The sequence below is a fragment of the Epinephelus moara genome, chromosome 8, assembly GCF_006386435.1.
Source record: "Epinephelus moara isolate mb chromosome 8, YSFRI_EMoa_1.0, whole genome shotgun sequence".
NCBI classification, from domain to species: domain Eukaryota; kingdom Metazoa; phylum Chordata; class Actinopteri; order Perciformes; family Serranidae; genus Epinephelus; species Epinephelus moara.
The window spans coordinates 30,127,701-30,152,551 of NC_065513.1; the positions used below are offsets into that span (position 1 = coordinate 30,127,701).

Here is a 24,851-nt window from a genome sequence, read left to right on the forward strand (position 1 = left end):
ACGTACCTTACACATATGACTGAAGGCTTTATGGTTTTGGCACTCTTCTCTTGGTTTTCCTTGACCACTTTTTGACAACTTCAACAGTCTGTTATTGTTGGAGATGTAGATAAGCGCTCAAAAGTGGCGCTGTTGTGCCAGTAAAGCCTCGCCCACAGCTCTTCCTCACTGTGTCCTGTGTGAGTCTATGCAGAGCTCTGCTGCCACCTACCGGAGCGAAGGCGGAAGTGAACTCTCCCATAATCAGTGTGGGGAGAAGGTGTACAGTAGATTTTATTATATGCTAAACCTATATGCAATTTATTTATAGTGTGACGTGTGTGGTTGTGCTGCTGATAGACATATATACGTATATATATATATATGTATATATGTCTATGGTGCTGCTGGTCCTGCCAGATGCCGCCTCCTGCTGCTGTTATCATTAGTCATACTTCTACTGTTATTATACACATATGATTATTGTCACATATGTATACTATCAGATATTAATATATACTTTCAACATATTGTACCACAATAGCCGTAATTATAATTATTATATTATTACTTTCATTAATGTTGTTGTAAGCTACTGTCATTACCGTCTGTCCTGCATCTCTCTCTCTCTCTCTCTGTCTCATTGTGTCATACGGATTACTGTTAATTTATCATGTTGATCTGTTCTGTACGACATCTATTGCACGTCTGTCCGTCCTGGAAGAGGGATCCCTCCTCAGTTGCTCTTCCTGATTTTTCTACTGTTTTTTGCCCCCTGTTAACGTGTTTTTTTTTGGGGGAGTTTTTCCTTATCCGCTGCGAGGGTCCTAAGGACAGAGGGATGTCATATGCTGTAAAGCCCTGTGAGGCAAATTGTGATTTGTGATATTGGGCTTTATAAATAAAATTGATTGATAGAAATTGATTGATTTGAACAGTAAAAGCATTACTTGAAATTAATTTGAAGGATATATTAACATCTTAAGAACAAAAAGGCAACAGGTTTACTAAATAGGTGCTTTGTAAAAAAACAACAAAATAAAACAACCTATAACCCTTACTGGTGAGGAACAGATGTCTTTTATTATTGTTAATTAACTTTATGAGGACCTCCTGAGACCCCAGCTTTTGTTTGGTTTTTAATTTCTCCTTGCTATTTGAGATTAGTAGGACATGATAAGTTTAAAAAAACTAAACACTGTCAACGATAATAATGTCCCAATGTCCTTCAATGAGCTGATGATAAATTCCTTATGTCTTCAAATGAGTACTTTCAATTAACAGTGTCTTAGCTTGTTACATTACTAAAACTGGTAAAAATTTGTAGGGCGTATCAAACTACTGAGGTTATTTACTAAGGCTACTAAGGCTGGCAGAGATGGCTGCCATCTTGTTTTTACATTGATTAGTGTAATGTGGTCTCATTGCCACTAGATGGCACATAAAAGTGTCCACGAGTGAGGACAACAGGTCTAAATTAAGCAGAATGAAGTACAAGGTCCAGTAAACCCAAAATGTAATGTCCTTATGTGAGCGCACAGGGCATGGTATAACATATTACACAAAAATATTATGAGACCTACAGATGTCAGGTGTCTTAATAGCCTTTTTGTTGGTCGAAATCAAAAAGCAGTTTCATTTAGTCTTCAACATCCTTCAGAAAAAAAATAAAAAAGGAACAATATGAGGTTTATTATTGCTAAACTTACATTTCTGGATAAACTATTTTGCCAAAATCATTACCAAGGTAATCATAAAAAAGTGTTTTTGAGAACTTGAGGAAACCAAACACCACATTATCCCATAATAATGTAAACCCTCATTCAGCTCATTCCTCAGCCCCCCACTTACCTCCCCCTGTTACACTATATACATTTTTTTCAATGAACGTTCTCTACAAAAAATTTTGTCACAAAAATTGCAAATTACATTCTGATAACAAGTACAAGGTTAGAGTAATGCTAATTGTAGTTAAAATATAGCCATTGTTGCATGATGTCCATTTTAGTGGACAGATGATTAACTGTCATTTCTTGCCAACATAAGCTTGGAAATTTTGACAACTGTATTACTTCTTAGATGCTACCTGATGTTTACAAATTTCATTTACCTGCAGGGCTCTCCTATTATAGTAGGATTGGCAATAAATCCGTGAGCTGCATATCGGCCATCTTGGTTTTCCGAGATTTGTGTTGCACTTACAACACCTGGCCACTGGGTGGCAGTGTATGACAAGACGCACTGGGATCCACTGCAGTTGCTTACATGCAACTATAGCATCAAAACCGATCAAAACCAATGCATATACAAGAAAATGACGTTTAAATAAGTGACCACTAGTGTAAAAGTGGTAAGAATTTGGTTTCAAGTATTTTATAAAGGTGAAGCAGTATATTTCTTTTATTGTCAGAGTAATTAATTTTATATAAAGGTCAAAAAAAGATTTACAAATCATTGATTTTCTTTTTTAAATTTGCGTCCAATGTTTTGGACTCGGAGTTCTATTATCAGGTTTTTACAGATTATCATTAAATAAGCCTACTGGGTTTGCGTTACCACATTTCTCTTTTTTCAAAATTTATTCATTATTGTTACTCTAATAAGCTATTTTTATAATTAAAAAATATATTATTTTATTTTTATTTTGTTATTTTTATTTTATTTTATTCTTTTAAAAAAAAAAATTAATTTATTTTTTTGCAGTCAACAAGAACCCCATGTGGTGCGTTTGCGTCCCACAATAAAGTCCTCCAAAGTATAGTTGCGTAACATGTTATTATGGCATGGAAAAGTTGACATCACATGATGAAAATCAATACAAGGGATCACCGTATTTGAAATGAACATTGATCCCTCCCTTGTCATATCACCCTCGTTAACGACTCTCGTACTGGAATCCAGAAAATCGGTAAAAAATAATTCAGGGCAGGCTCCTGACAATAATTTGATGCGCGTCGTGACCACAGTCGTGATCACAGGGTCCCAACCGTCGCCCCGTTTTCCCGTGTCACTCTAACGCAGCAGGACAACGCCCTCTCTCCCGTGAAAAAACACTTTACTGGAATCTCATTGGTCGGTACAGCTGTCAATCAAACGCCCTGGTTTGCCCTATTCCAGTAATCCCGACCTTCTCTGGAGTCAGTGGAAATGGTTCAACTACACAGCGCGGTGGCAGGGTTTTGAAGAAGCTGAATTATTGGATAATATTTAACCAGCCGATATAAAAACAGCACTTAAAAGGACACCTCGCTACAACAAAGGTAATGTTGGTGTTATATGTGATCTCATACCAACCGTTAGACGTTAGTTTGTAACGTTAGATGGCAGCTACTGTAGCTAGCTGTGTTTTTTCCAAACATCAGTGGCCTCTTCTGCGCGTGTGTGGTGGGGTGCTGGCTGCTAAGTGAATTTAAAATGCCATTTAACACATTTTGTTTAATTCACATACACTGTCTCTCATGTTAAAATGTTGTTAAAATGATAGCTGAGTAAAGTTATAAAGGTAAATCACCGTCTGTCCGTTGTTTATGATGGGACTTGTAACGGTACCTATCACGCTGCCCAAGTTGCTAACGCTAATGATGCAAACCGTCCTGTGATGATGCAGTTTGGGATACCTGCTGTATTAGCCTCTTTTTCTTAGAGGAGCAAAAATAGCTATTGCACATGATCCTGCTAAGTGTTGAGTGAGCGGGCACATTATTAGTTTTCTTTTTGTGTAGTTGGGACCCCAAATGTGTGATGAACAGTATGAGCATGATCATTTCGTCATCATTGTTATTTTTGCTCATAGATCACCAAATCTTTTATGACCATTTTAAAAGATATTTTCATGACTCAGTATGGATTACTGAATGGATTATAGGCTCTTTGACATACCAGATTGTGAATAAATATAGTGTAGATAAGATAAAACGTTATTTTCTCGAGATGAATTGTTGTGCAGTAGTGCAATGCAAATTTGGAATAGTGCAAATACAGTGTGCAAATATGAAGTAAGAAAAATCAGCAAGGTGTAAATAAGTCTGTGTTGCTCAAATGCGGTCTGCATGCACAGAAAAGGATTTGTTTTCCATCTGAAATCTTTGTATTTTTCCACAGGAAATTGGGTTGGGAAATTATCTCTTTTTATTTATATCATGTAGGGCTGGGCAGTATATCAATAAATATCCTGATACAAGACTAGATATTGTCTTAGATTTTGGATATTGTAATACTGAAAATGTTTTCTTCTTCTGGTTTTTAAGGCCTCATTACAGTGAAGTATAATTTTCAGAACTTACTAGACTGTTCTAGCTGTTTTATTATTTTTCTTTACCGATGTATTTATTACATCGATATTACTTAGCTGAATTAAAATTCAATTAAATTAAATAAAAATTAAATTAAAAATAAATTAAATTAAATTTGTCAACCTTACAATGTTGTCGCAATATGATATTGAGGTATTGATATTTAGTGGGAAAAAAAATTGATAATTGGTTTTCTTCATATCACCCAGTCCTAATATTGTGTAATAGCATACTCTACTAAGTAGTTGGCTACACTGCATTCAGATTATAATGTTTTTTCATTTCATTTCAATTAAGAACTGTAACACTTTTGAAAGATGGAAATATAGAAAGTTGTTCAATAGGAGATGTGGTAGAAAAGCAGTCATTCATTCACAGGTGTTATAGTAGGGGATATCCTGTTTATAACATTTACATGCATTTCCATAGAAGTCAAACATATCTGTATTACCTTGATGCTTTTAATACTACTTTTTTTTGTAGCAGTAAGGAACAAGATCTGTTTATGCACTCTATTCCTACTATTTCTCAGGGGTGGGGATTACCAAAGGCTCCACGATATGATATTATCACGATACTTAAGTCAGTGTGCCATATCATATCATTCACGATACTCATGATATTTCGACTTGTTGACATATTGTAGTCATACTGGTACAATGGCAACAACAAGCATGGCTAAAAGTGAAATTATTATCGATTAAACGATGGTTCCAAAAAGAGGAGCAGCTTTTAGAATCATTTTGTTGAACTGTTAATATCAAATATCTGAATCTCACTCTGAGTTGATGTTGTATTTTTACAAACTAAAGAAATGATAGATAACTTTTGTTTAGTTTTTACTGGATATTTGAAGGCAAACTGTTGTAAAACTATATCACTTATTTTGTTGCAATTCTGTGTTCCTAAATTATTAATGAAGCATTTTCTTTATTAGTCTGTTGTATCGCCAAGATTATTGTTATCACACAAATACCCTAAAATATAGTGACATCATTTCAGGCCATAGTGTCCACTCGCAATATGCTGAGTATTGCGATAAAATATATTGCGATTTATTACCCTTTTTCATCTGTAAATTATGTCCCCTAAAGGAAAACTTTGCCAACATTTGTATTATCTAATAAGATTAAGTTTTCACTATTGTATTTCATTATTCATGTAGGCTATCTAAAGTTTAATTTGTATTTGTAATATTAATAATTTATATAATATAAAAAAAAGAAACTTGGCACTGTGTGATGAGACAGTATTGCCACACAAAAATACTGCGATACTATGTTGTATCAGTTTTTCAATGGAATAAATCTGCCACTGTATAAACAGGTGCTGAGTTTCATGCTACACACTGTTCTAGTATTACTCAATACAAGAAAACACTCAACATTAGTCACCATAGCAATTGACGATTCTAAGGCGCCTACTTGTACCTGGCAGGACAATAGCCACCCTCTGTGTGTGTTTTCTTTGTTGCTTGGTTTTGTCTGAGCTAAAAAAAAGATTAAACTAGTTTGTATATTTAGACTGGCATGCTTTTGACTCGCAGTGGATGTGTTTAATTATATTAAGACTGTAATTTAGAAGCAAGGATCCAAAAACAAATTGTGTATTTCTAAAAGCTTTTTTTATTTTTTATTTTTTTTACTCACGTCCTGTTGCTTACTTACAAGATTTACGTTTACATTCATTAAGGATTACAGGGAAAGGGAAGGAAGGAAGGAAACTGTTGGTTGAGGTCCAAAAGCTACACGCACACACACAGGACTGAATGTCCCTTCTCGACTGAGGTCAGAGCACAGACATTTCACACAGACACACTCATCTGGTCACTTACTCTCTCTGTTTTTCACTTTTTCTCTCGCTTGCATCCGGTCTTCCTCCCAGTCCCATTCGAAGGTCAAACATAATTAGCAGCAGCTTTAGCTCGTGTTTCAAAATGTCACCACACTTATATAGTACACTGGAGGCACTGTGTGCTTATTTCTTTGGTCCCGGTGGTCATCATATGACAGCGTAATGACAGCGTTGCCGAGTGTAGGCTGAGAACAGACACACAGGTTTTCCTAAGTTTGGCTTCAGCTGCCAGCCTACACAGTTTAAGTGACGAGAATAGTAGCAGAGGTTTTGTCCTTTGTTTTAAAATGTGGTTGTGATAGTAAGGTGCTGTAAGCTGTGTACTGTACAAATGGATATAGATATGCTTAGACCATACATGCTACTGTCAGGACAATGCATGGAAAACAAAGCTTCATATGAAAGGTTTCATCACAGTCTGACGTCTGCTAAGATGGAGATGAAACCTTTTTAAGCTTGTGTAGTGTTTTCCATGAGTAGCTCTTCTCTCTCCAAGCTGTGGTAGTTTGGAATAATTTTAGCTGTGGCTCCAGTTCATTTTTTTGTCCTGGTTTTGGCTCCAGCTGGGATAACAATCCACTTTGTTCTTAGGGATGTACTTTAGACTGAAGCTAGTGTTACAATGGTTGAGATATCAATAGATAGGTTGACCACAAGTTAATCAGTGACCCTTTTCTCAAACATATCAATAGATTAATTGATAATTAACCATTAATTCCAGGGCAACAGCAGCTGAAACACAAAAACAGGCTGCTTAATATGTTAAGTAAAGTGCCCCAACCAACACACATACACAGCAAGCAAACATGCATAATTTTGCAGATGCCAGTAACTGTATATATTTACTGACTTGGAAACGAGGTGATGGTGTATTGACATCGTACTTGCCTGAGTTCATTCTGTATTACCACCAACTTGTGTTTAGCGACGGGAAATAGTGGGGACAAACTAGACCTTTTGCACTGTGCAAATCTGGGTTCCGAGAAACGATTGCATCACAGGGTGGTCAGGCCTGCGCAGTATATGTGTGCGAGTATACTTGGACGGCTTCCTCCAAAAGGCTGCCTTACACAGCTGAATGGTCAAACAGAACAGTGGCAAAGTCCAGTGTGAAAAGAGGACTCTAAATCATGATGTTGATGTTAGGCGCGTCTTTTCTTTCCTAAAATAGGACCGCTGCAGGCATAGATGAGGTTTAGGCTTGGTTTTTAAGTAACAGTAATATCCTTGTGGTTATAGTTTATGGTCACATTTATTACTGCTACAAGGACAAGGACCAGAGCCCATCAGAGAAGTATTGATTTGTGTGTTGCTGTGCATTTGGAGCTATCAGTTTCTTGGTTAGATTTCCCAGAATCTATCGCTGTTTTTCCCGCTTCCCATCAGCGCACTATGTTGTTGTTGTTTTTTTCCATGGCTCAGATGGTCATAGAATATATTGGATGTTGTGAAATATTTCAGCCTGGTGCTGAAGTTGGAAAAACCTTTAGGATCCAAGACCCTTTAAACATACAACTGCTCTTTTCATGTGGAGACCCACTTGACCTGAAACAGGCTCAGAAGCCATTTTTGGTTCAAGCACAGAAGTATGTGAAACACCGACTGCACACAGCTGTATTTATGTTGAGCCATGCCTCTGAATTTCGTCTTGAGGTGATGTTTTTAAAGCCAGGAACACACTAGAAGGCTTGTATAATCCCAGCCAAATGTGGAATGCCTCCGCCGCACATTTGGGTTAATATAATCACAAGTGTTCAGATTTCCTTGTTAACCAAGTCAAACTAAAAAAATCACACCAAGAGTGAGTGGTTTTTTTTGGCGACAGAAATAGTTGCAGTATTTACATGGCAGCTGCAGGCCTCCATCATGGTAAAGAAAATGCATGGTAAAATCAATTACTGGGTCACCTTAAAGTTCACCCATATAGGTTTCATTTCTGAGTAGGAGCTCTTTTAAAACCATATGTGAAACCCATTTTGGAAGCCAGTGGTAAAAACACATTCCAGATTTGAAATTCCTCTCTTACTTCTGCTGCTGCCAAATCATCTAAAGGAAAGAAAATGTCACAGTGGGCCACGTAAATGATTTTTAAGATGTTCTGTATAGATGCCATTAAGCCCTAAAATCTCGAAAGAAGATTTTTCTTAAATCTTAGGTGCACAAGATATCTTTTACCCACAAGATAATAACTTGTTTGCACTAGATGATTATCTTGTATGCAAGTTATTGTCTTTTGTGCACAAGCTAAGGGACCTTTAGGGGTCCGTAAGATTCCTTTAGTCTCCACAATGGTAAGCAATCTGTGTTTTGCTGTCATTTAACTATTACTCAGTTTACTGGTGTCATTTTTATTAATTTAAGGTATTTTTGTTTATTTCTTTATAATACTTTTCTTGCTGTACTAAAAGCAATATTTTTTATCTGACCTTCACACATTTTTCTTCAGTGTCCTCTTGTTTTTATTTTTGCATTTTATCTCTGTATTAGTATTCTATCTGTCACTGGAGTCTAGATAAAAAATAATAAGCAGGCTAAAAGAGTGTTCCCATTCTCCTTTTCCTTAATGCAAGCTTTTTCTTCTGACATCAGTGTGTATTTTTTTGGTGTAGCCTCACATACTGGAAGTGTTTGGCACCTGTAGCAGCTTGTTTAGTATTGTGAAGCAAAACAACTGTAAATCATGCATCAAGTTTTTTGGCAAACAGTCTGAAGATAGCTGTTGGCAAAGATATCCATCTAACTGTCTGTTTTTTCTTTTTTTAAAATCAATTTCTGGCCTTTTTTTTCCCCACCAATTTATCTATTAGCAGACATTGGTGAGTTACGAAACCAGATGCAGAAAAAATGTCTCCTCATTTGCTGCATAAGGTTTGCAGGAGTCAAATACAAATCAAATGAGATAACCTGCTAAAATTACATTACAGTCACACCATACTGTCTTACTGTCTGCAGTGCATGCTCTGTGACTTTTTGCTTGACAAAGATGATCAGGGTTGGGCTCTTTTGTTCAGTCATCCAAAAGGGCTTTGCATGTGTGTTTGTGTCTGTGTAGTTTGTGTTCAGATCATGTTGTTGCTGTGACGGGCTTGGCAGTACTTGAGAGCATTGTTTTATCAAGCTACCATGCTGTTTGAGGCATGTCCCTGCCTGTTTCTTGCAAAACCAGACCAACGGCACCGCAGCTTCTCCATGACGGTTAAACACAAAATAACAGAGAATTACATTCACAAACACACACACCCAGGCTTATCAAGGCCTCATAACGAAATTATTGCAACATCCTCTTTTGTGCTTTATGTTGATCTTGTTTTTTTATTTGTACAGAGAGCAGCATTTACATAACGTAAAGGCTGGGCTTTTTCACCATGGCAATCAGAAACACTTTGTATCTTGTTCTGGTCCCTTTGTATGTGCACCTTCGTGTTGCAGTATTATTTAAGAGGTTTCATTAAATCCATCCTTACGCAATTATTGCATTGCAAGTATTTGACTATAATCTTAATTAAGGCTGCACCTAACAATTATTACCTGCGACCAACAGCTCTGTAGTCAACTCTGTCAGTTTGTCGGTCAACCAGTTGGTCCACAAAAGTTTCCCTATCTTCTGGTGGTCACAGTTTTCGCCCCAAGAGGCTGAAATTTGGCCTGGAGGTCAAGTGTGTGTGTGACTGTCAAGGTGTGTTTGTGTCCATGGCTATTGGCTAAAATAGAGAGGGGGGGGGGGGGCAATGGGAGTGGCCTTTTGCAAAAAGGCCTATAACTTCCACATGGATTCACAGCCTTGGCCAAGACTTTGTGGAAAGGTAGGTCATGAGCCAAAGGACAGCTGATAAACTCAATGACATTGGCAAAAAGGGGCAGTGTGTGTGCTGTGAATGTATGTTGTCACAGCTTTTGCAAAATTGCACTTGTTTCATTATAGACAAGTCTAGAAAATGTCAGAAAATAGCGAAAACATAAGGCAAAGAAAAACGCAGAAAATCCTCACAATTAAGAAAGTCTCTGGTTACAGTATAGTGGAGAGCCAGCAACAGCTATTGAACAAGTTGTGGCAGTGCAGTTTTCTGGCTGAAGGCCCCTTTTGGAAGGAGGTGTGTAGAAATGAATACCCTGTGACCTTCCATTCAGTGTAAACCAGATTATGCTGATGTTTGAATATTTTCCTGGAAAAAGTGGTTCCATACAGTTGCACTTGTATCTTCAGCTGTAGCTTCATTGCTTCCAGCTGCCTTTAAGCAGATGTGTTTGTGACTGTGCGTCTGTCATGCATGTAGTACAAGTAAAAAGCTCCTATGTTTTTGGATTGTAGCTGGAGATAGTTTTCTCCAGAGAACTTATGCGTCCTACTCATTTCTATGGTAACTTTTCTCTTGCGTTGAGTTTCTGCAGCACTGTGTATGTTTGCTTTGGCACGTTTGACTGCATATCTGATTGAAATAACACTGAAAGGAAAGTAGTAGTTAAATGTGTCGCAACATGTAAGGCAGTCTTATTTGTACAGCATCTGTTCAAAAAAGGCAATTCCAAGTGCTTTATGTAAGGCATAATGCCTGGGTTCGTCATGCTGGACCCACAGCTGTCACCTGTCCTCAGCTGTACTGTCCGTGTCTGCCTGATCTCCATCTGGCTATTCACACTACTAGTGGCTTGCAGATTGTTAGTGGATAGGCAGCAAAAAACCTTCAGTATTCAAAAACTACACAAATTGAGATTATGAGAGGTGAACGGGATAAGCAAAGACGGCAAGTTGTATAAATACAGTGTTCTGTGACGTGTTTTCTTGTGTTGATGTAAGATTTGGCTTTTCCTGACAGTGGAGCTTTTGGCTTTGGCATACATTCACACATCAAACACAGTTAATGGGGAATCATTGCAGAAATAAAAAAAATGCTGCAATGGATTGCAGCTCTTCCCCAGAACCTATAAGGGACAAGGGCAAACAAGCCAAACCTTGAGAGACATTTTAGGGAACTGCTAGAATAATATGCCAGGATATTCCATGAATAAAGACATTATGTTTGCATGACTCCAACTTCACAGTTTCGCAACAGCTGTCCTCATCTCAACACCACCTTCACAGCATAGTCCTCAGGGGTTTTATTTAAACAAAATAGGTTTCCACAGTGGTGACTTTCTCACCATGAATTGGGTGGAATGTCCTTGCGGCTTTGGTGCTATCTGTCTTTATTCTTGTTATGTTCGGGGTTTTTTTTTAGCAGATCTCTATTGTATATTTACCATTTTTCTCTCTTCTGCTGTCTTTTCCCACAGGGCACCCTGTGTCTGTGTCTTGCCTCTCAGGATGTCTAGCATGGTGCTGCTGTAGTGGAGAGAACCATCTACAAATAGTGACTCGGCCAGTTGAACACCATGCTTCGCTTAAGTGTCAGTCCCAGCTCAAATGCTAGCTGTAAGCTGGCTTGGCTCATCTGTGTTCTCCTGGGACTCTCAGCTACACATTTGTATGCCAAAGATGGTAAGAACCAAACTCCATTACAGGGAAATCCCACCGTCGACACTCTGATAAATCAATGATCTGCAAAGCTTAATGCACATGATGTTTTAAGTGTTAAATATTTATGTACTATAGCAGGTCCATCTGGAAAGGTTTGCTCTTTAGTTCTATGGGGCTGACACTAAAACTATGTTTGCTGATTTAAGCTTGAGTCTGTATACATTGCTATTTAATTCACCTAATATTGTCCCCATGTTGTTTTCTTTTCAGTTCTCACTGTACCCCAGCAGGTGAGCCTGTCAGCTGACATGTATACACAGCAACTGTCCATATCCTGGCTGGGAGGAGCAGCCACAACCTTTGACCTCATGATTCTAAGAACTGAACTCAATGAAACTGTTTTCTACGTAAGAGCTTTTCTTATGCTTGTCTTATTGTACAGTTATGCTCAAATTGGCAACATTTTGATGCGAAAGGAGGTAGCCTGACCTTTACATATATATATATATATATACACATATATATGTGTATATATATATATATATANATTTGTGTTTTTAAACAACTGCGACCAAGAAATGTATTGGGAAGAACATTTTACAATGGGAAAATGCCCTTAAGAAACTGTAGAAGAGTGACTCTATCGGCATTTCTGTACTTTAATTTCTTGTCATGCTTTGGCTGACGTATACATCGATACAGACATGTATGCAATGAGTTAATGTTGGCTGATATGATCGGACTTTTTGTTTTCTCACTGTGTTTTCTGTAAATTGTCTGTAGGAGACGGTGCCTGTGACGGTGAGTCAGGCGAGTGGTCGGCACCAGTGGAACTGGACCTCAGTCGAACCTCTGGAGTGTACCTCGCTTTCGATCAAAATCCGCTCAAGAGACGGACAAACAACAAGCGAATGGAGCGACACTCAGATACTTCAAGGTCAGAGGCGGAGTAATTACACCCATACACGTAGGATAGCAATAATTAGAGAGACATAAATACTGCTTTGCCTGACGTGTCAATTTCGGATTAACATGATGAATTAATTCCTTCAGGGGACGTTAAGACCATTTCTTACTCAAATTCTTTTCTCTCTGGGATCTGTCTCTTTAGCCAAACAAATGACATCCTTTGTACCTAAACATAGATCTCTATTTATATCTCCCTCTCCCATTTTGTCTGAAAATTTAAAGGCTTTCTTTGTTCTTCCTCACTTCTTCTTTTCAGGAAACGATATCCCCAGCAATGAGAAATTCCAGATGTACCCCCAAGACAGAATTGTACCAGTGGGGGCCAACACCACCTTCTGTTGCATTGTGGAAGAGGGGAAGCAATTTGGTAGTATCCGCTACCGCAGCATGTTCATGAACACGACGCGGCTCAGTAGGCGAACTTATGCCACTACAGCAGTTAATCAGAGACTGTCTGGCCAGACGGGAACCAACGTCATCTGTTACGAAACCCCTGAGCAAAAACTGACCGGAGCGGTGGTGTTTGTTGGATGTAAGTGGATGGAGATAAGCTGAAGTGTGAAAGGTTGTTTTATTCAGGATGGGTAATTGTGCTCAGAATAGCATAAAGAGGGAGTCAGCACCAAGTAAATCAGTAAGTTCCTGTAGGTAAAGTAAGATTCTACTTCTTGTCCTCTTCCCCAGATCCACCACTGCCCAGGGATTTTGTGTGTGAGACCAATGACTTGATCTCAGCTGTGTGCCAGTGGAACGAAGGACGAGACACAAACTTGTATCGCAAACGAGGAACACGCTACACCCTGAACAATAGGTACCACAGTCACACTCGCAAACACAATTACTCTTGAAAACAGCCAAACCTCATCTGGGCTCACGCATGACATGTACCAATGAAAATGGCTGTAACCTGATCTGTAACCTCATACTGTGTCGGAAACCGCAGGGCTTGGGTCGGGTGGCAGAAATGTACACACTCGCTCATTCACAAAAAGCAGACTACAGATTCTAAGATATATGGAGTAGGACACAACCTCGACACTGCCAGGCTTGGAAATTGGCAGTAGGCAATTTTTTAATTTTTAACGGGGAACACCCCCACTGACTCCGGCAGCAGTGCTTATCAGAAATCAAAGATTTGATCGGCTCATGAGATGGCTGAGGAGCATCACTTGAAACGATTTAACCATAGAAATAGATGATTATAGAAATAGATGATTATTTCTGTGGATTTTTATGCATGCAGTTGGTCTGCAAGTGTGCCATCCCAGTGCTACAAATACTGTGCTGGTTAAAATAGAAGCGCGCCATCAAAATTTAATAATTGTCAATAATTTAGCGGCTGTAGGTGTGGGTCTGGATAGGATGGCATCTGGGTCCACACCTGGGGGATGGAGAGGTATGGCAGGTTAACAAGGGGGATGCATTTTGGCCTTTTTGCTAACAAGACCGATGGCACCCACCTCTTCCCCCCTCAAATTGCCTACTGGAGACTGGTTTCTTACCAGTTCCATAATCAGTCAATCAGCAAAAGGATTTAATATGGATGCAGCTTTCAATATCTACTTTGAAATCCCGAAATCCCAAAATCCTGTGGTTGATCTGCTTTGCTTTGACACCATAAACCAACTGCACCAGAGTTAGTTGGAAACAGGCTGACCTTTGGTGGCTGTCTGGGTATGATTGTATAGTCTGCAATTAGGTTTAATTGACAGCGATCACATCACCTGAATCACCACCTAAACCTAATCAAACACCAACCAAACAGGTTAGCTGTGAAAGTACCTTAAGACACACAAAAAAGCCTATAATCATACAACAGTATCTGGATCTGATCCACAAAGCTATAAGAGAGGAAGAAGCAAAGACACAGTATTTTGGCAACTCACAGCAGAAAGTCATGATGGTCCAGGACAGAGGTGGCAATAATGGAATGATGTGGCCTTTCTTTTTTTTTTGGCTAGTTTTACAGCAATTCGTGGACGAGCCAGGATGTGGTACAATGTCACTTTGTTTCTGAGAACTGATCCGTGCATTATTTATGATTGTTCCCCCCAGGCCTTTCTCTAAAAAGTGTTTTCTGCCCAAAAAAAAATCCACCAACAGAGAGAGGATGACAAGAAATATAAGGCACTTAGTCTAAGTAAGCACTTACTGCTTCTGTGTGTCCATTTAACATTGATACTGGATTGGCTGTCTGCCAGAGCTTTTACAGGAATTGTCTGAAGGCTGGCTTGAGGAGAAGTCACATTATGAATGTGTTTGGGTCTGCTGTCTGTCTGCATCTGTAGGTGAGACTAAGTAGCCGAAGTGATTTTATTGTATTTTGATTTAAAGTGGAAATAGACAAGTTTTTAACTTATTATGAAGTGAATGTTGATTGAATAATATAATGGGAATTGAATAAGGACACCATCAGTGTTAAGACTGGTTCCCTATGAGCCTTGCTTTCACTATGCAGGTCTGTCTGCCACCGGGATCAATCTCCCAGAAAAAAAGACATCTCAATTTATGACGCAAAGGAAGTGCATTTTTTATATCCCTAGTAGCTGCTGTTAGTCAGCTTGGTCGGTATCTTTTTTTCATACCTTCATACCATTATGAAATTTCACCAGGGTATACGGTGAAGGACGGTATTGTGTGCAGCACTATCTATCTTGTGCCATGGAGCGTCGATACAGAGTAGTGCAGGAATGAGTCCTAAAATACGGAAATGATTCGTAGCACTCGTGGTTTCCTGGTCTCAAAGTCAGTTGTTTTATAAATGAAATAAGGTCTGTGTTGAACCCAAGCTTAAGGGACTTTGGCGGTGTTAAAGTCATGCAACTGTGGTGTAGTTTGTTTGTAGCCTTATGTTGCGATTGCATTTTACACTTGAAAGATTATCTTGCTGAACAAAACATGTATCACAAACTTTTGTTAACCACAGAGCTTATTTTCTGCAGTAATCCAAAATCCAATAGAAAAATCCTGTTTGCTTTTTGTTGAGGGAACCAGAGTGATGTTAATTTCCTTCTTGGCCCAGAAATAAACATCAGCCCTGCAGCACTCTATTGAAAATCATGGTATCTGGATTTCTAAGTACCTTGGTATATTGTAAGAAAGTGATGCCACCCAAACTTAACTATCCTCAGTTACTAAAGAGTATCAATGTAAGTTCCCTGCAGTTACTGTTCCAGTAGCATGAATGGTGGACGGTGGAACGACTGAAGTAACTGAAAAACAAACTGCAGTGCGTCCTGTGTTGCTGATAGTCCCCAGTCTTTGAGGAAAGTGGAAAGTGATCTGGTTGTCTTTGCTATAGTGCTGCCAAAAATAATACCACTTGGAAATACCAAAGGGGGACAAGTTGAAAGTTGTCTGTCTTTAATTTGGTTTGTTTTGATTCTCACATTCTCGGTGAATCTGCTGGTAATTTGTTTTGTTGTTTTGTTTTTTTGTAGGGACTGTACTCTGAAACAACTGCCGGGAAAGCAGATAGAGTGTAGCGTGGCTCAGTGGGACGGTAACTGGACACTGGTAGCTGTGAATACTCTTGGCCAGTACAGCCTCACTGACTCTGCTGAGCTCAGTCACAGAGGTAAGTATATCACCCTTACCTTCCCTTTTTTTCTAAATAGAGGTAAATATAGACATGAAACACATCCAAAAAAAAGTAATTGATTGTTGTTTCACCCTTTCTCCTCAGTGCGTCCAGTAGCACCATCTAACCTAGACTGTATTGTCAATGCCTGGAATGCCACTGTAATGTGGCAGTGGAAGTATGAGAGCTATTCCTCTCTGGCTCTGGTCTGCCAGGTAGAAGTCACCTCCCTTGGGATCAAAACAAAGGTGAGTTGTGTGTGTGTATGTGTGTGTGTGTGTGTGTGTGTGTGTGTGTGTGTGTGTGTGTGTGTGTGTGTTGCAGAGTAAGACCACATGTCCGTTTCTTTGTATTTGTTTGCTCTGTCTCAATGTGCAAAACCTTCCCTCTGTTTTTTGCCCATTCGCCCAGTAGGCCACATCACTTCCACTGTTCTACAACCAATGACCTACCACATTACTTTCTACAAATGCAAGCTCTTATCAGCATGTTCTCTCCATTTGTGTGACCATCAATGTTCCAGACAGTAATGATGTCTAATGCATGTGTTTTTGTCCAGCGTACCTTCTCTGGTGTAGGTCTGCGGTCAGTGGTTATATCCGACGTGTATCCTTATGAGGATCACAGTGTTCAAGTCCGCTGCGGTGCCCAGCAGAATTTCTGGAAGTGGGGAAACTGGAGCGAACCACTTTCCTTCAAAACCAAATCTTATGGTAAAGGGTTCATTAGTGGTATCTCTTTATTTTAGCAGAGATTTCAGTAAAGTCCAGCTGCAACCAATAATAATTTCAAAGTAGACCTTGTGCTAGAGTCTTTTGTCAAGCTCCTATTTTCAAAATCAATAATGAACTTTCAAACTCAAAAGATTTAGTTTTTACTTTTAGTCGTCATCGTTTGTGTTTTCAGTAGCAGAATTGTCACTTTACAATTACAAAACAGCAGCAGCAGTACCATTTGCCTAATTCAGTTGTATTTTTGTGTCTTCTCTCAGCTCCAGATGCTCCTGATGTGTGGATGTGGATGAACAAAGACCACACTGGGCAGGTCATTTGGAAGGTATCTTTTGTTTTTCATCTTTGAATAGAATTGTCTTCGATTTGGTTTTAGATTTATAATTTATATTTTGTTATTTTAACTGCAGAGAGCACTGATGTGCAGTATGTTCACATAAGCCAAGTGCATTACTTGTCAGGGTGTTTTTGTTGTAGTCTATATCTTTTGTCCTTGGTTTTCTTCCTCCTTTCACTCCCTTTCTCCATTCTGACACAAAGAAGCTTGACCTGTTGTGAATATATACCAGGAATGTCTGAAATTGTGAGTAAAATGGGATTTAAAATTGTCTCTGTCTTCCTCTCTCCCCCTTCCTTTCTTCCACCTGATATCTTTTAGCCTCTGACACGAAGACAGAGCCATGGTCTGATCACAGGTTATGAAATTACTCTCTGGAGCCCTGAAGAAAATTTACAGCACACCAAAAACGTTCCACCAGACACTTCTGCTGTATCAATCAACCTCACACAGATCACTACCCTCAGCGGTGACGACAAGTATATAGCAACCGTCATTGCAAAGAACGTTGCTTGGGCGTCGCAGCCTGCAAGTGTACTTATACCTCTACGTTTGACAGGTATGTGGAAATAGAGTGTGTTTGGGATGTTGTAGTATATAAGAAGTGAGAAGGCAAAAAGTGATTAGCTTGTTTCCTCTGAGGCACAAGTTTCAGTTCATGTGAAGTTTTTAGTTACTGAGAGCATCTGGATTAATTTCCACAGTTTGGCTCCACCGTCTTGACCCAGTTGTCTAATTTGAAAGCAGCAGTTACTTAGTTATAAAAGGAGAAAATAAAGCCATGTGGTTTTTGCATTGCAGTATACATATTTTCTTCTTTCCAGATGTGGAACCCCTTGCTGTGTCCAGGGCAGTTTATACAGACAGAGGTTTCCCTCTGTTCTGGCAGAGCGATGCCAACGCCACCTGTGGTTATGTGGTAGAATGGTATGATGCTTCCTGTAAGAGGGACTGCCCTGTGGAGTGGATCAAAGTGGCTGCTGGAAGCACTAATGTCTCCATTGAGTCAGGTATGCCACCCTTAATGCCTGCTAACCAAGTCTGAAAAATTGTTTTCAGGATATTTCAAATGTACGGTTTGTGTTTCTGCAGACAGTGAAGTCTAAAAACTCAAGTGTCTTTGTACCCTGTGCTTATTGGCTATGGACATAAACTGTGAAAAAATAATAGACAAAGATGCTGTGACATCCGTTTGTGATGCTTAAATTTTTGCATTTTGACCAGAGCCATATTGAATTTTTACAACCAGGGGTGATAAGAAATGACCATATTTGGACGAGAGGGTGTAGCTAACCCTAATGCTAGCCGCTATCTTTGTTAGCACAGTGCATTTACAGTCTATGGATAACTGTGATAACGCAATGCTAATTTTTGCTAGCAAAAAACAGGCTTAAAACCATTCCAACAACATGTACTCACCAGAAAAACTGAACATCTGACTCCTTAGAGGGTCTTTTACTACAACCAAACACCTAGCAAGACTTTTTTAAGCAACTTAAACGTTGCAATTTTTTTTCTTGAACTGAAAACACACTGAAATAGAGACAGCTTAAGCTATGCCAATGCTCTTTGATTGAGAACCTGGGGTTACACCATGGTTATGTTGCCTAACTAACATTGTCAACGTGTTAACAGGCAGCACCCACTTGCATAACTTTAACTCTTAATAAAATGTAAATGAGTGAGTACAAAAAAAACGTACGCAGTGGCTTTATTTATTGCTCTAGAGGTTCTGGACAATGGACAGTGTTTAGAATTTAAAAACTAAACAAAATTTTCACTTTACAACATACTCAAACATAACTTTTGTCTTTAATGTCTGCCAAAAGGAGGTTAAATTGAATTTGTACTGTATACTTTATATTTATAATATATATCATAATAATGTGTTTCTCTGCCATCAGACAACTTCCAGCCAGGTGTGAGGTACAATATTTCCCTGTACAGCTGCTCCTCAGAGGCCCCAGAGCTGCTGCAGCGCTGGCAGGGATACATGCAGGAGCTGGGTAAGGATAGTACTGCATGTGAAAAGCAATGACCTCAGAAATCACACTCTTTGTTTTAATTTTTGTATCTTTGTTCTCATTCTGATTGTTATGCCTCCGTTTTTTTTTCTTCCCTTCCTTTGCGGCTTCCACAGTCCCCTCCAGTTCTGTCCCTCTGTCAGCCAGTCAGCAGAACTCTGATGTTCTTCTGACCTGGGGGGAGATCCCGCTGGCCAACATACGAGGCTTCCTCCTGGGCTACAATATTTATGTCAGCAATGGCTCCCAGCTCATACTTTTAGGTACATGTATATAAATGCATCTATAATTCATGACCACGTTGATCGAAATATGTGGTAGAAAGTGCATTTTGTAACCTGTTCAACTCACACACTTTCTTCCTCGTTGCTCTCTCCATTTTTCTCCCTCCGTCTTTCCTTTCCATGCCTCTCTTGCTTTTCACCCTTCCTGTTGAACAGCCAATCTGACAGAACTAGACAGCAGGAGCTACACAGTAGAAGGTCTCTCTGAAGGCTCCTATAAATTCACTGTCAAGGCCTTCACGTCAGCAGGCGAGGACACAGGCGCCACTGCCTCCATAACGTTGGAGCCATACAGTACGTGAATGTTTAGTTACATGTGTATAGCTTCGACTGGTTATGTTCTACAACTATTACCATTATGTGAGGCTGTAAAAGTAAAGTATAAATATAATCAAAATAAAAGTAAAAAAGTATAAATATGTAGATAATTACAGCTAATTCAAAAGCAGTAAAAATAACTGTCTTGCTTCAAGTCTAATATCTCTACTATCTTGTCCTGACAGCTGATTGGTTGATCCTGGAGATCTTGGCTTCCCTGGGAATCACAGCCTTATTCCTGGCCATTGTCACCTTGATTTGCTACAAGAAAAGGAAATGGTGAGACGGTTATGCTCTATCCTGTGTCTCTCGTGTGTGTTCCCATGAAGAATGTAGACACAAGCAGCAACAAGGCAACATTTCCTTTTGATAATGTATTTTTAAGTGTCATTTTGCTTTGTCACCAGGGTGAAGAAGGCGTTTTATCCAGACATACCTGAGCCCAAGTTGCCTGGAGATTGGTCCAGGCCACAGGTAGACAAAACTCATTGCTAAATATATGTATAGAACCATTCCCTATTTTTGTTTTTTTGGTCGTCCTTGTTGTGAGAAGACTATGAGGCGGTTAGCTCCCATTTAAACTGACTGAGTAAATGTTTAAACACTCTCTGTGTGTGACAGGGGCCATTGGATGTGAAGCCATCTCCCCACAGTTTGGTCCACATGGTTGAAAGGCCCGAGTGGGATTCTAGTAAAGAAGCACTCGTCGTCATTCCTGAAGAAGATGAGGATGAAGACGGGGAGGGGATAGGAGATGAGCCAGTCGACACAGATGAGCCAACGTCATTACGCTACTACAACCAAGTGGTAGATGAGCGACCCATCAGGCCGCGTTACCCAGACTCCTCTGCTTCGTCTGCGTCCTCTTTGGATTCAGCACGCACTGATGTGACGTACACAGGGATCCAGACCTCGGGATCTTCTTTGGTCTTCCAGCTGGATCCACAGGGCTCCTCTGAGGGCCACCAACCGCAGGCTGATCTGTCTGTCTGCATCGGTGGAGGAGGGTACCGGCCTCAGATGCAGTCTATAGCCCCAAGTGATGACGTGGGCCTCATTTCTCCCGAGCCTTTCCTCGAGCCCCAGGCTGCCAGTGCTGGGGGCTACAAACCCCAGAGCTCCTGGCATTTGGACTCCCCTGGGGAAGCTAGGGAAAACGGTGGCCTGGCACCGTCTCTTGGATCCCCCACCTCAATTGCTTCCACTCAGTTCCTCCTCCCTGATGGAGAGGAACACGCAGAGGAGAAGCGACCGCTGTCATCGTCGGCAGCAACCTGGTTCACCAATCTGCTGTCATCCACAAAACCGTGATGTCATCTCTGTCTTGTTACTCGCAGCCAGGCCAGGGGCGGGTAACATCAAACTTTATGATTCATTACTGTTACCAGTGTCATGCGTGAAACAAGCCTAACCCATATGGTCAATGTAAATATCCCCTTTGATGCAGCACTACAGTCTTGCACTTTGAGAGCAGGTTAATAATGCTGTTTAAGGTGTTTCTTTCAAACATACAGAAATAGATAAATAGTTAATTTTTTCTGCCATACATACCATAAATCTGTATATTTATGGACCAAAACAATTTTATTCTGACAAGAAATCTCTCAAATGATTTCCTCGTGCCTCTCTTCGACCATATTTATTGCGCCCCCCCGGCAGCCTGGTGGCTGCTACGTCCCCTCACTGCCTTGTCTGTGACTTCCTATGATGGGCATTTAGCAACGTCATATCATGTGTTTCAGTTGAGTATATCCAGTGTTCGGCTTGCATTTCAGATGTTTTTATTTTTCGTGTTGTGAACTTTACTACACTACAGAAGAAAACTGAAAGCAAGAAAGATGCAAAAGCAAATGACAGCACAATAAAAGCAAAGGACATTTTTGGAAGAACACTACAAAAGAACAGTTTCAATAGAAGGTAGCTAAGTAGACAGAACACCTCTGTTTACAACATCTATGTTTTCTGCTGGTCCGCCATTGGGATTATCTTGCCTGTTTTATGACAGCTGATGAGCTACTGAAAGGAAAAGAGGCATTTGGTTGTAAATAGAAATGATTTTAAAGGTATGTAAAGATGGCACTCTTCTGGATCAGAACCAAGGTAGCTCCTATCCTTACAGACGTGATCTATTTTTCAGAATTTACTGTCAGACCAGTGAGATGTTGATTGAAAAATGCACTTATGAACGAGAACAGTCATTATTTTACACAGATACAGGAGTGGTGCTGTCTGTTATGGTCTGGAATTGTGTGGGTAACGAGCCCCATGGATATATACACAGATATAAGCTAGAACATGATACAAACTGATGTAATTTAATTAACAAAAACACTATAATGTATGTTACTTTCTCGTGTTTTTTGTTGTTTTGTCTTCCTTAATCGAGTTTTTAATACATTCGTTTTTTCCCCTTGTCAAGAAATGCATTTCACAGTAAGGCCAGTGTCCATTTTGTAATGTTGCTGTGTGTTATCCTCAATTTAATTATTGGGATTGAACAAATGATGGGAATTAGCTTTGATGGTTTACCGCAGTGTTAAAATTGCCTTGATAAATGTAATGCTTCCAGTCATTTGCACCATATCACATTTCATACACCGCCTTGCTCCTAAATGTTACGTATATTAAATAAGAAAATGTTACAGTAATGCAGTACAGAACAAATCAGAAATGTAATGCACTTACAGATTCCACTGGCACAGAGCGTAACGTACGAAGGATGTCCGCTTCAAATGATTTTAGAAGCTTATATTATAATTGACATGATGTTATTCTCAGCCCTTTTTAGTATTTTTTTTTGGTTGCTTTATCTTCAAGCCCAGAGAGGTGGTCAATAATGCATTTGATGTTGATTTGCTGTGCTTGAAAGCTTGTTTATTTTTAGAAATACTTTTATTTTTTCTTTTGTAATGTGAGTATTTATCTTTTCATTTGTTTTTTCCTGGAGTGTCCTTGTACATTTTGTGACTGGAAAAAGGGACCACGGGGAAAACATGTATTTGGAAATTATATAGAATTTCCAGAAATGCTATCACTTAGCTCTTTCTGACAAAAATGTGTGGAAACGACCTTGTGAATATCGGTAGCTCGACAGCACTTTGGCATCTCCATTGTGGTGTCAAACACAGGCCACTAATTGCCCAAGTAGACTCCACATACTCCATTTGCTCTCCACTCGTGTACAGTGTGGGTGTTAAGGATGCACCATTGGCCAGGCTTCCCAAAAGCATCATTATGCAAAGATTATTTTTTGATATTCTCGTCCAGTGGGAACCGGGATGTTTATTTTATCATATTTTTCAGAGCCAGGCCCCTCGCTTGCCTGTGTGGCAGCCTGCGGTCTGTTATTTCTCAGTGCCTCCAGCCAACAAGCTTTATGTAAAACTACTGTGAAATGAGCGATGAGTTCGACTAAATATAATGGATGGCTTCACTGATGAACTGATGACAGGCAGGCAGACCTCTTTGACTACTGAGAAAAATGTATCACGTCTTTCTCTTTGTCTTGTGACACTGATCTGAATTTTATCTTGATTAATGGGAAAAATGGTTGGAAGAATTGGTCAAATCAAATTGGGGTAAAGAGTGAACCAACCAGCTACATCGTAAGATCAGTGATCATTTTAAGGCCGTGGGAAAGGGTGGATATAGTTTTGAGTATTTAAACATGGCTGCAGATTGTTTTCCTTTGAAGCCTGCTTCCTCAAACAAGCACGGCTTTGGAGACTAACCTATGAACGCTATGTGTTACATGCTTTGTTGATTTGGATCAACAAAATGGCACCTTTTTATTTTCTTCTGAATCCTTGTTTTATATGACTGACTGTACATAACTGTAATTTTCTTTAATTTGTTTATTTCTTATGATATAAAATTATACTCCCAATTATACTACAACAGGCAGAGTTGAAGTTGACTAACCATCTATCTAAAGAGAATAAAGGCAATTGTTTGTGTTGACGCCAGATATATAAAGTCATATGAAATATAAAGGTATCACACTTTGACTGTATATTTGTTGTGCACTCAGACACATGAAAGTGTGTCTGAAAAGTCATGTAAACTGAATTAGACTTATTATAGTTTAGCTTGCACTGCATTCCTATCTTATCACTGCAGTGTTACTTTGCCAGAATCATTGTAAGTAGGACAAGAGTGCTCACCATGCAGACTCGTACATGGCATCTGCTGACATCAAATTTTCCATTCAGTCCATTACCTTTTTTTTCAACTGTCCATCCACATTTCTAAATTGGAGCCTGTGTTTCCTTTAAGAACATTTTGTGCTTTACACAGCAGGGCACACTCGCTGCCTTACACATCCTCATCTCTGGCCTTAGATGTTTTTGCAAAATCAATGCATGTTGTTTAAACTATTACTACAAAACAGTGGCTTGTAAATCCTTTAAACATCATGTTTATGTTTCTCTATGGCTTTAAAACACTAACACTGACTAATGTTGTGCACGACAACATGACAGAAGTATTGTGCACCTTTCTGAAAATGCTTTAAAATTCATGATACTGCAGACTATTTTACTATTGATTGAATGAAAAGAGACAGTGAAGCGCTTCTGAGTGAATAAATAAATGTTAACACTAATAACACATTGAAATGCTTCTTGTTTAAAGGCAATAAAGTTATTTGTCTGGCCACTTAACAGTTTGTCAGTGTTTTTTTTTTTTACTTGTCAATTTTAATACAGTGCAGAAATGTAAACAACTGTCTTTAGCTATTTGCTCTAATCAATTTGCTCAACATTTTAACATCATTAGTGCAATAAATTTAAGTTATTCTTTTCTTTCCCTCCGTAATTACTGAAGGACAACAGCGGTGAAGTGTTGCTAAAAATACAATTGTCCCTGCTGACTCTCAAGAGTGGAATTAAACTGGTTCTGGACCAGTTTCAAGTCATTACATTCCTGGTTTAATGTCACTGCGGGTAAGAAAACTGATCCAGGGCCAGCTGGGCGCGCCCGCTCCCACGAGTGCCCCTCCTGGAGCACGCAGGGCGACCCTGTTGACGC

The 24,851-nt window shown here is 39.5% G+C and overlaps 2 protein-coding genes across 5 annotated transcripts in view; one reads left to right on the plus strand and one right to left on the minus strand.

The window, feature by feature from the left end:
* The window catches only part of cep78 (centrosomal protein 78), a 25,723-nt gene extending 19,260 nt beyond the window's left edge, over positions 1–6,463 (minus strand). The window contains exon 1 of one of the 3 annotated variants that reach the window (XM_050050075.1): positions 6,106–6,463. In XM_050050075.1, the coding sequence (XP_049906032.1) occupies positions 6,106–6,176 (71 nt within the window). In that variant the 5' untranslated portion in view covers positions 6,177–6,463. Of the gene's footprint in view, positions 1–6; positions 171–6,105 lie in introns of those variants that run through there. The other 2 variants (XM_050050077.1, XM_050050076.1) reach the window with 2 other exon arrangements.
* lifra (LIF receptor subunit alpha a) lies at positions 3,083–24,484 on the plus strand. Of its 2 annotated transcripts, none has more exons than XM_050050073.1 (18): positions 3,083–3,239; positions 11,397–11,601; positions 11,851–11,987; positions 12,364–12,517; positions 12,806–13,081; positions 13,234–13,360; positions 15,990–16,126; positions 16,235–16,377; positions 16,689–16,842; positions 17,121–17,185; positions 17,519–17,756; positions 18,022–18,207; positions 19,102–19,203; positions 19,338–19,484; positions 19,662–19,799; positions 20,009–20,102; positions 20,231–20,297; positions 20,445–24,484. In XM_050050073.1, exons 2-18 carry the CDS (start codon positions 11,496–11,498, stop codon positions 21,132–21,134), a joined length of 2,961 nt encoding a protein of 986 aa, XP_049906030.1. In that variant the 5' UTR covers positions 3,083–3,239; positions 11,397–11,495; the 3' UTR covers positions 21,135–24,484. The 2 variants fall into 2 exon arrangements, with proteins under 2 accessions (XP_049906030.1, XP_049906031.1); XM_050050074.1 differs by lacking the exon at positions 3,083–3,239 and adding an exon at positions 6,035–6,058.
* The last annotated feature ends 367 nt before the right edge of the window (positions 24,485–24,851 follow it).